General features: G+C 43.0%; 1 protein-coding gene across 1 annotated transcript; it reads right to left on the reverse strand.

Moving 5' to 3' along the window:
* Positions 1 to 924: 924 nt before the first annotated feature.
* On the reverse strand, positions 925 to 7,684 carry LOC128343646 (relaxin-3-like). The gene is made up of 2 exons (XM_053293078.1): positions 7,414 to 7,684; positions 925 to 1,512 (listed from the first exon to the last, which is right to left on the reverse strand). Exons 1-2 carry the CDS (start codon positions 7,682 to 7,684, stop codon positions 1,148 to 1,150), a joined length of 636 nt encoding a protein of 211 aa, XP_053149053.1. The 3' UTR covers positions 925 to 1,147.
* Positions 7,685 to 11,948: the final 4,264 nt, after the last annotated feature.

An 11,948-nucleotide genomic window follows, 5' to 3' on the forward strand; every position in this document is an offset into this window, starting at 1 on the left:
GCAAGTTGGCTCCAAAAAGTGGGGAGTTTAAACACCCCATCATGGGGGCCGAATTGCTCTTTTCAAGGAAATGTTCAGGAAGGACAGGAGGAGGAGGAAGCATAGACACAGGGGCGTAGCAAGGTTGGAGTGGGCCCAGAGACAAGATTTTAAAATGCCCCCCCCTCACTGAAGCTCAACTCATGAAGTAAAGTAATCTTAAAAGAGGCAAAAATTGTATATATATGTGTGCCACAATAGAACACCATCCTAAATTATTTAGCCCCCAGACAACTGTCTCCCCTTGCCCTATTGTAGTTACACCCCTGCATAAACAAATAATTAAAAATCACACAGTGGCTTTGCTGCCACAAAAAAATGTTATGTATGTATTGGGGTGTGGGTGGGAGAGCCTGCATGCCCCAATTTTTTTAAAAAATGTGCACCTGGTTGAAAAATGTTGGGAACACTGAAGTAGAGGTCTCTATATGCTCTGGTGGTGTCCTCAGCTACGCAGGAAAGCATTATTTTGTACAAGAGAGTGAGATAAGCACCAAAAACTCCTCCTAATGAGGGCTATGCATGGACAAAGCCCTAGTGTAGGAACAGGACATTACAAAACTTGAAAATTCCAACAGCGATATAAGCAAGATGGGGCAATTTTCAGTAGCACAGTGATGCAGGGGCGAAGTTTGTTTGATGGTAATAAGACATTTCCAGTTTTAAGTCCATCTTTTAAGGACGGGTTAGCATAACATATCCTGCTATCATATCTCAGGAAGAGATATCCTGAGTCATACCTGGTAGCTGTAAACCATACATATATAGCCACACTACTCATACAGACTGTATACATTTTAATGAAAGGTTAATTTTCTCCCTGTGGTATTGCAAACATGTTACAACATTCAGCATAATTTTAGAACAAAAATTAAATGTAAGAAAACAATGCTTCCCACTCTTAAGTACAGTGAAACAAATAAAAGTGCAAGAGATAGTTTTGATGACAAGTTATGTGTGTTTTTACAAAAGACTGCAACATTTTCAAGTACTTGGAGACATTGACAAACTCTTTTCCTCTTCCTACACACAGTATTCATCCCAATACCCTGCAACTAGCACTGAAAACCTGTTCTGAAAAACTAAATGCAGAGAGAAAATTGTAATCTTAGCATAGTGTACTAATCTCATTTTTGGTACATCCCCATTTACAGCACATTCCAGCTACTCCCATAGAGAAGTCACGTTTTCTTCTGGGAGTTTTGACCCAAGGAAAGTTATTTGAGCCCAGGGAATTGGCCATCCCTGTTCCATATTGGCTTTTGTGGGCGGCATCCTCTACTTGGTGGATGTATTCACTGAAATTATCAGTAGGAACATATTCATTATAATCATCATATAAATTAGACGTGTCTTTCAATGACTGTTTTCCACTTGGTTGACTGATACTTTGTAGCTGCTCTAGTTCAGGATCCAAGAATGACTGCAACTCCATGTTCTCCAGTTCTTTGTCATTGCTGGTTTGAACAAACTCTGTTTAGAAAAACGAAATAATTGAAAGGTTACCCAGTGAAAAATGTCTGTTCAGATGTCTAGATGACAGTTGTTCTGTTATTGGATACAATGGACGTTGCATAAAGCAAGTGCCCTTGCCATGTTTTAAGGAACAGCCTCAGGTGCTGTTCCTCATGTGCAGCAGCCTTGGTGTTTGCTAAGAATGAGGTTTGCACTGCACAAAATGTTGGCCATTTTCCAACGACAGGTTGCATTAGCCAATTCTGCCTTGCTTAGCATCCATTTACAAACTGGGTAAACAAAAGAACTTCAGGGGACATTGATCTGTTTGCTTTGTTCCTGGGGCAGAGAAAGCTAGTCATTCAAGTCCCATTGAAATAAAAGGGAAGTTAATTGTAACTAACAAGCAGAGTTACAATTAACTTCCCTTTTATTTCAATGGGACTTGAAATGGGACATGAGAAACCTATACACAGGACAGGAAGCCACAGTCCAGATGGAACATGGTGAAACAGAGTGGTTCCAGATCGGCAAAGGAGTAAGACAAGACTGTATACTTTCTCCTTCTTTATCCAATTTATATGCTGAACATATACTGAGAGAAGCTGGATTGGAAGAAGATGAGTGTGGTTTTAAAGGTGGAGGAAGAAACATCAATAACCTGCGCTACACTGATGACACCACTCTGATAACTGAGAATGCGGATGATCTGCAAGCTCTAGTAGTGAAAGTCAAGGAGCACAGTGAAAAAATGGGACTCCAACTAAATGTAAAGAAGACTAAATTAATGACAACGGGTACAGCAACCAGCCTCAGAATTGACAATGAAGACATTGAAGTGGTGGATAGCTTCTGCCTTTTAGGATCGACTGTCAACAGTAAAGGATCCAGCAGTCAAGAAATACGCCACAGACTAGCAGTTAGTAGGGTAGCAATGAAGGCCTTGGAAAGGATACTTAGATGCTGAGACGTGTAGTCTACACCTACAAAGATTAGAATAGTTCGGACAATGGTTTTCCCCGTGACACTCTATGGATGTGAAAGCTGGACTTTGAAGAAGCAAGATAGAAAACGTATTGATGCTTTTGAACTTTGGTGCCGGAGAAGACTTTTGAGGATACCATGGACAGCCAGGAAAACAATCAAATGGATCATAGAACAAACCAATCCAGCATTTTCACTTGAGGCACAAATGACCAGGCTCAAACTATCATACTTTGGACACATGAGGCAAAGATCCAGCTCCCTTGAGAAATCCATAATGCTGAGAAAAGTTGAAGGAAAGAGAATAATAGGAAAGAGAATAAGAGGAATAAGAGGGCAGCAAGGTGTATGGACTCAATTACAACAACAATGAATGCACCACTGAGAGACCATAAAGGCCAAGTTGAAGACAGGTCATCCTGGAGAGAAGCTATCTATGTGGTTGCCAAGAGTCGACACTGACTTGAGAACACTTAATCAAACAGGCAGAGACCTATTGTGTTTGTGTGTGATATATACTATATTTTAAAAAAATCACTGGATGACATCCTGACTAACAAAGCACTGGTGCAACAGGAGAGAAGCACTAGTTTAGCACTCATAGTGGGAGGTGGCCAGTGCGGGCAGGGCTGGAGGGCAGCTCCCCGCCCAGCATCCTACATGGCGGCTGCCCCAGGTACAGCACTCACCTGGCCACTGCAAATGCACAGCAGCCAGGTGAGTGCCATAGCCGGGGCAGCCACCATGCAGGATGCTAGGTGGGATGCTGCTGCTCCCAGTCTTTTCCAATGACTTTTAAAGGTACCTCTTTCCACCTCTCCAGGGCTGCCCTCACCAGCTACCTCAGCTTATACTTCTGAAGAGTTCCAGACTAACGCTGCACTGGTGCCTCTCTCTGTGTGTGTATGTTTCAGTGACCTACCCTTCCCCCGGAAGTCCTTGGTGTCATCCAAAAATATGTCCCAAAGGGCTGAGTGATCCTCAGGGACATATTTTCAGGTGGCACAGAATGCTTCCTGTGGAAAGGGGAGGTTGTTGAAATTTGCCCCCTCTTCTGAACCAGCAGTGTAGCTGACTTAGCTGAACTTTTCAGAAGAATTGGGTGCTTCTGTTGCACACCAGTGTTTTGTTAGTCAGAATGTCAGCCAGTAGTACTTAAGTGCAACGAAAGCTGCAACCGTGTGTACAGTTGCCTGGGAGTAAGATTTATTGAACATAAATATGCACAGAATGACTACATCTTTCATTGGACTAGGACCTACAGTGACTACAGGGGAATCAAACCACCATAACTCTCATAACATTACTCTAGTTCACTTAGTTTGGAGACTGTATGAAAACTACAATCTCCCTGCCCCACCATGTAACAAGTTTAAAACTGGGTTCTCTCTAAACCAAGTTCTATATCGAATCCAAATCCATGAGCAGCAAACAAGTGCTGCTAGAAGGAATAAGAAAGATTATGCTTCTGTAATACTGAAAACATTAAAAATGGAAGTTTGTAAAAATTGTTGGTGTTTTGGTTTTTACTTTCCTCATGTGTTGTATCTAATAAGTGCTGCATGCTACATGTCAATAACTCATTGTTCCCTAGTCTCACCTTCTGACTCATTATAATAGTTCTGCTACTGTCCTTTGGTCTACCCTTGATCCTTCTACTTTTCAAAAGGGAGAATCCAGCATGCCTCTGCTGCCTGGGTGCTTGTCTGAGCCACTAGAAGAAATACTACTGATTAGGGATGTGCAAAAAATTTCGGGCACAGAACGATCTGTGCCCGAAACGAACAATTTTGGGTGATTCGGGGCCAAACCGAATCACCCCTGATGTTCCCCGATATTTTTCGGGCACGAGCCGAATCACCCGAATTTCGGGCATGAAAAATTCGGGTGATTCGGTTCACGGTTGATTTTTGGCGATTTTTTAAAATTTTAGTGACTTTGGGGCAGTTTTGGGGCATAGCATGGGATCTGGGCAAAAGGAGTGGGGTGGGGTGGTAGTGCCTAATGGGTGCACGTTACCACCCCAATTTCAGGGGGATTGGGCAAAGGGCTGATTTTTGGTAAATTTCTGAAAATTTCATGTCTTTGGGGCAGATTGGGGCATATTGGGGCAGAAAGTGGGGCCTGGGGCAGAATAGTGGGGTGGGGTGGTAGTGCCTAATGGGGGGAGGCTACCACCCCAATTTCAGGGGGTTTGGACAAAGGGCTGATTTTTTGAGAATTTTTGAAGTTTTAGTGACTTTGGGGCAGTTCGGGGGCATAGCATGGGATTTGAGCAAAAGGAGTGGGGTGGGGTGTGAGGTGTGAAAACTTCTGAGGTGTGAATTCTCATTCTATCATAGCAAATGAGATTTTTTTCAATTAAACAACTCTCATGACCCCACTTTCACTTTTTCACACTTTCCTTTACTATGAATAATATGAGGAAGTAATCAATTTAGCACACTTCACCTTATGAAGACAAACCTCATACAAATAAATTCACCATAATTCACCCCCTGCCCAATCACTCTTAAATTGGGGATGGGTGGTAGCCTCCAGCCATTAGGCACTATCTACCAGCCCACCCCACTCCTTTGGGGCAGATCCACTTTCTGCCCCTAATCTGCCCCAAAGACACCCAAACTTCAAAAATTCTCAAAAAATCAGCCCTCTGCCCAATCCCCCTGAAATTGGGGTGGTAGCCTCCACCCATTAGGCACTACCAATACACTACAGGGCAAGGGAAAGTAAAATATATGGTTCTTCCTATGTGTTCCATTGGTGAGGCACTGCAAAAAGTAAACAATGTTCAGAGATGGTAAGATTTATTTCCTGCATTTCCCCCCCTTATTATTTTGTGATAATATGCCCAAGTCTCTCTCTTGAAAGACAGAAATCTGGGAGTTTGTACTGAGTAGGTGAAGTTGCACAAGAAGCAGGGCATTCACTAGTCTCTCTCTCGCGCTGTACCTGGCAAACCCATTTAAATGAAAAATAGAAGCAGCTTTCTCCCTCTTTCCTCTGAATACCGACCGACATCCAGTCTAAGTTACTTCATAATACTCGAAAGCCATGTTCTTCCTTGTAAGTTGTAAGGCTCAGGGGCCAGTGGCTGCTCCCACCCACCCTAACTGCTTGCTCCCTAATTGTTTATTGGGCCCGTGTGAAGCTTTGACTGAAGCGGAAGACTCCGCATAGCCCTCTCCATGCAGAGCTGGCCATTCCCACTGTGCAGTGCGGCGCTTTGGACAGCACTGGTGGGGCTCCTTTACGGAAAATGGAGCCCGCCTTGAGCCCCGGCATCAGCTGGGAAGGCATGCACAGAGTGCTGGGAAGTGTCGCCCTCCCCAGCACTTCCTTCACAGAGCAGACGAGAGGGGTTTTCGGCTTTCTTTAATTAAAGGGCCCTCTCGACAGCAAGAAAAGCACAGTTAGTGGGCAGAAGTTAACACAAAGGGAAATAGTTCTCTCACGTTTAAAATGAGTCTCTCACGTTTTGGGCCAAAGCAGCCACCTCTTGGGGGAAAAGTGAAGCTCACGGCTCTAAAGGACTCCTCCATCCATTGCAACAGGACTTCCTCAGGAGGAGGCCATGTAGAGGCGTATCTAGGGAAAATAGCGCCTAGGGCAAACACTGAAATTGCGCCCCCTGTCCAAGCATCTGACACCCATCTTTCAGATAACTTTACCATAATATCAGCTGAAAAATACAAGTCAAGCTCGTTAATCTTTTAATATTTCAAAAACTATTTAGCAGTGGACTTAGCCAGACCAAAAAATGCTGGAAAACTACGAATTTCAGTATGTGGGGGCTCATGAAATACCCAAATACTATGTGGAGATGTACTTGGAAAACTAAACAGAAGTGCCTGTCTAATTCTCTACTATGCATTGTAGCATCACCATTACATAAGTTTTAAAAATCAATGGAGAATTTGACTTTTCCCAGATACTCTGTAAATAATTAAAGGATATGCAGAGTAAACTGTGTCACTGCTTGGAATATATTCTAGTCTTTCAGAAAGACAGTTAAAATGAGAGAAAGAGAGCAAGAAACTCCCAGTGGGCCTTAATATTAAGGGTTTCACACTGATTCAAAGAAACTCACCATTAATAGCCATATTAGCAAGACATCACATTTAACTCACTTATCACAAGAAGCAAAGTAAGAGCAAATGAATACAATCCTAGCTCTTAAGCGTCAGCTCAGTATTCACAAGCCCTGATTCTCTGTACATAGTGCCAATCTGAATATGTGTACAGTGTCTTATATTATATTTTTATTATTATTATTTTTACCCGTAGCCCCTTTGGGGGGCTTCCTAAAGGCTGGGGTTTTTTTTGCAAAGATTCCCTCTCACCCCGCTGGCCTTTAGGGCCTCGCAGGGACCATTGGAGCATGTGCAGTGGCCATTTTAAAAAATAACCTTTTTTTAAAAAACAAAGGCCACTGAAAACAAAATGGCCACTGTACATGCTCAAATGGCCTCTGCAAAGCATGGCATGACCTAGAGCCTCACAGAGGGCATTTGAGCATGCACGGTGGCCATTTTGTTTTTGGCAGCCTTTTTTTTAAAAAAACACATAATTTTACAAAATGGCGCCCCACTTCAAGTGGCGCCCGGGGCACGTGCCCTGCCTGCCCTACCCCTAGATACGCCCCTGAGGCCATGGTCAGCCACTTATTTTTGCTCAAGAACAAAGAACACGAGCTGGCAAGAGAATGGTAAGATCAGGATGAGAGGGGGAAGCAGTCAGTCTGAAGCGCACTAGCAAAAGTGTCAGTGGAAAATAATAAACACACACACATGTGTGTGTGTGTGTGTATGCGTGATATGTGGGAGGGTGTTTCTCTGGCACTCCTGGGCACAGTTTCCCTGCGGCCCGCTGCAGACGGGGAGAAGCGAGAAAGCGCGTGCCCCTCTTCCCTTTCCCGCCCACTGTCCGCCTTACCTGTGCGCGCCCTCCCCGGCTGTGGCGGCGACCAGCCCCTCTTCCAGCGGGACCCTCCGCAGGTAAAGATGATGGTGCGGATGAACTCGCGGCCGCACAACTTCACTCCAAACTCGCCAGCTCTGGGACTGAGGGCGGCCCAGCGGCCCGTTGGGGCCCCAGCCGCCGCCGCCGCCGGGAAGCTCTGGGCGTTCAGCTCTGCCGGCAGGAGCAGCAGCGCCCCTGCCGCCGCCAGCAGGAGGAGGAGGAGAAGCGGCCCCTTCATGCCCATGATGACAGACACTCCCTTGCGCACTGGCCGGGCTCGGCCCCGCCCCCTTCCCTAGAGTTCGGCTGCCGCGACCACTCCGCACAGCCGCCCTGGCGCCCCACTCCTGGCCAGTCTTCACCGGCTCCACTTTATAAGAGCCCGTCTCAGCCCCCTCTCTGACTCATCACCCCCTTGCCCGACCCGCTGAGGGGAGTTGAACTGTGTGTGCCTCCCACACGCCCCCTTTGTGCTGCTGCTGCTACTACTCATTTCCTTCCTCCAGTTTCTCACCCACCGACTGTCCTCGTTAATTTGATAAGACATATAGAAGCCACTGCCAGATGGCCATTCAGTTAGGAGGGAGGAACGTCTCGTCTATACCAGCGTCGTGATTACAATTGTTGAATTGTTCTGTGAGGCAAAAGGGAAAGAGGCCGCGTGGATATAGGAGAAATATCCTATATCCTGAAAGGAGTAGTCATCTTAGCCATTGTGGTATAGGAATAAAGTAGAAATCTGCCACTTGGTTGTGAAATCTCAGGCAACCTGTGTTTATATGGTATGTTGACCACCACGTTGGACTACCAGGAGAAAGGCAGTCTAAAAAGGTTTTTAAAAGAACTCTGAAGACTCTTTTTTTTTAACCAGGCCTTTTTACCTTTTTAACTTTAACTTTTGTAATTTTAAATACTGTAAACTTTTTTTTAGGCTGCTTTTTGACATTTTAATTGATTTTAATGTTTTGTGTTTTTGTATTGTTTTATTATTGTGAACCGCCCCGAGACCTTGGTTTGGGGCGGTATAGAAATGTATAAAATAATAATAAAATAATGATGATGATGATGATAATATAATGATAATAATAATACTATATTAAAAATAAATGAATGAATTTGTCTTTAATTTATTTAGTAAGGGGACAGTAACTGGCTCCATCCACTCCCAGCACAGTACCTCGAGTGACTGTTGCTGGTGTCTATCTTATGTTTCTTTTAGATTGTGAGCCCTTTGGGGACAGGGATCCAGCTTATCTTATTTATTTATTATTTTTCTGTGTAAACTGCCCTGAGCCATTTTTGGAAGGGCAGTATAGAAATTGAATTAAATCAATCAATCAATCAATCAATAAAATAGAATAGAATAAATTGAAAGAGCAGCTCAGTATGCAGACGGAAATGGAATACGAGGTTGCCTGGCAAGGAGTGCAGCAATGCAAACTTTTGGGGCTTTCCTCCTAGGAACTGCTGTGCATCACACAAGTACACGCAAGTTCAGGTTTTAATTGACAAATTTTTAAAAAAATAATTCTATTGAAGTGATTGTCCTTTTTATATGTAAAAAACCCAACATGACATCCGTACTCTGTGCATGCATTATCAGAGCAAGTATACTAAAGTTTTACATAAGGTTTCGAACTGCTTCTTTGGTTTTGAATGAGTGACTTTTCCCTGAACCCCCTGCATAAATATGCAATAGCACCACTGTTACCAGCTGAATTCATTTCACATGTAATGAGGGTTGGCACCTATTTAGGCTTACATTATATCTTAGGCCTAGGTCAAAAAGGGAGATATAGAATGCACCAAACACTGCATCATGCATGTTAAATATGCACTTTAGTTAAAAGTTGAGATTCTCCCTTCTTTGTTTCAAGTTGTTTCAAGTTTTGTAAATACACAGCTTAAGTTTGGGAATAAATTCCAGAAGAGTAAATTTGTGTGTACTAGGAAAAGTACTAAGGATTCGGCTGGCACTTTAAAGTCACAATCTAATGTGGCTGGCCACATTTATTTTGCAAGATAAATGGAGTCCTATAACTACACACACACACACACACACACACACACACACACAAAGGATTTAAAATGATCCTTAGTCAAATCCATGTTTGCAAAATCCTGGAACTCCTACAATTGAATGAAGTTGTAATTGAAGAAGTTAATTAGCTCCTGTTAATTAAATACAATTAACAAACTTGATTTCAAATGATCTTCACTGCTCTTTTGTGTGCATAATACTCAGCTAGCACTGCAACTAAGCCAGTATTTCTGAAATCTATTAAGTTACACCCTCTTAACAGAATGTATCAATAATCGTTCTGCTGCTACATCCTTTAATGCAGCATTTTCTCGCCATCCATCCATATTTATCCATAACCTGTGGAAAGTCAGATCCAATGAGGTTGCCCAGGCCTTTTGGATATGTGTCCTTTTGGCCATCATCTTCTACAGCAATTGGAACATAATCACTATCATCATTATATAACTCTAAGAAATCCTTCCAAGACCGTTCTATATCTGGTGGGTGGTCGTGTTGAGGCTGCTTCAGTTCAGGATATGAGGCTGATCGCAAGTTCTCAAGATCTGTACTCTTCCAGTCAACATCTTCAGCTACTATATTTCTATATTTCTCATAATCCTTATAGAAGTCTGTCCATGATGGCTCTTTATCTGATGGGTGATCATTTGGAGGCTGCTTCAGTTCATGATCTGAGGCTGACTGCAACTTTGTCTTCTTCAGTTCTTCATTGCCATCAGCTTGAACTAATTTTGTTAAAACACAAGAACGCACCAGGAGGTCACCCTTTATGAATATAAATGAGTGGAACTTCTAAGTACATTTTAAATCACAACAGAGAATGAAATCAGAACAAAAATTGACTGCAAAATTAATCAAAACAACCAACCTGTACAATGCATGACCAGTGTAAAAATTGCCTGTATGTTAATTGTTTGTTCTGATTACTCTGGAAGTATGTTTTTGTCCTACAAAATTGAGAGTTTTTTGTTTTTGGTGAGGACCACACCTTGTTTGGTTTTGGTTTTGGTTTATACTTCCAATCACACCTGGCAAACCTGACCTTTCCAGTCTTAGATCACTTTTACAAGGGTATGGCTGAGTATTGCTTGTCAACCCCATTCTCAGCCTAGAGGAAATGGAAGAGCCCCTCTCCCAGGCACTGCTGAAACCAAGCGGAGGAATTCACTTCCCAGCTTAAATATTAATGCTATGGACAGTTACACTGAAGTTGACTACTACACTCCCACTAATGTCAATTAGACTAAACTGGTTTAGGTATAGTTGAGTTTGGGAGTTTGAGTTATAATGAATTGATTTACAATATAATATCACCTTGACACTTGTGCATCTTCTAATAGGAGAAATATTACTGAAGTCTCAGTATTAATTTGGGATTGGTGTCCGTGGCTCTACTTTTCTACTTTTTATTGGGTACTTGTGCTAATACTTGGGTATTGGTGGGGTTTGGGATTGGTTTTTTCTTTTTCTTTTCTTTTTTTTTTACAGAAGGCCAAATTATATGTTATGCAAATACTTTATTAAGAAAAATGATTAAAATCAGAAGTTTATTCCAAATCTGACATTTGGTCCACTTAGCTCAGTCTCGTCTACAGTGACTAGCAGCAGTTCCCCAGGATTTCAGACAGGAGTCTTTTCCAGCTTTGCCAGGACTGAACCTGGGATGTTCTTCATGCAGAGTCTGTGCCCTACCGCTAAGGAGCTTCATGCAGAGTATGAGTCCAACCACTGAAGCAGGCATGGCCCCCTCCTGTCCCTGGTGCATGGACTTGAATGCCATAACCATTCACATCCCAGGCAAGAATCTTGTCCTTAGACCACTAAGCTGGTTTCAGGATGGGTGTTTCATGGGCCCTCTGACCAATCGTAGTCAAGTATCTGTCTGCCTTATTCTAGATGAACCAAGTTTCTGAAACCTCTTCAAATCAGCCCCACATAGAGTCTCATAGTTGTCCAATCTGAAACATAAGAAGAGCTCTGTTGGATTAGGCCAAAGGCAGTCCAACAGCCTATTTCCCACAGTGGCCAAGCGGATGTCTCTGGGAAGGAAAGCCATAAGCAGCAGATGAAGGCATAGACCTCACTCCCATTGTTCCCCTGCAACGGGTATTTGGAGACTTACCACTTCTGAACCAAGAGGTAGCATATAGTCATCAGAACTAGTAGCCATTGATAGCCATTCAGTTTATATACTGCCCTTCCTAAAATGGCTTAGGGCAGTTTACACTGAAATCAAAGTAACAATTGAAATCAAAAACCATTTAAAAGCAGATTAAAATTAAAACTAGATATCATTAAAAACCAAGCTAAAAAGATGGATCTTTAAGACTCTCCTGAAGGCCTCCAAGGAAGATAATCTTCTCATATCTATGGGGAACATGTTCCACAACCTAGGAGAGACAACAGAAAGGGTCCTATTCCAGGTTGCCACCAGATGGCCCCTTCAGGATGACCCCTCCTGATGATC

Source organism: Hemicordylus capensis, chromosome 2 (genome assembly GCF_027244095.1).
Source record: "Hemicordylus capensis ecotype Gifberg chromosome 2, rHemCap1.1.pri, whole genome shotgun sequence".
In the NCBI taxonomy this organism is placed as follows: Eukaryota; Metazoa; Chordata; class Lepidosauria; order Squamata; family Cordylidae; genus Hemicordylus; species Hemicordylus capensis.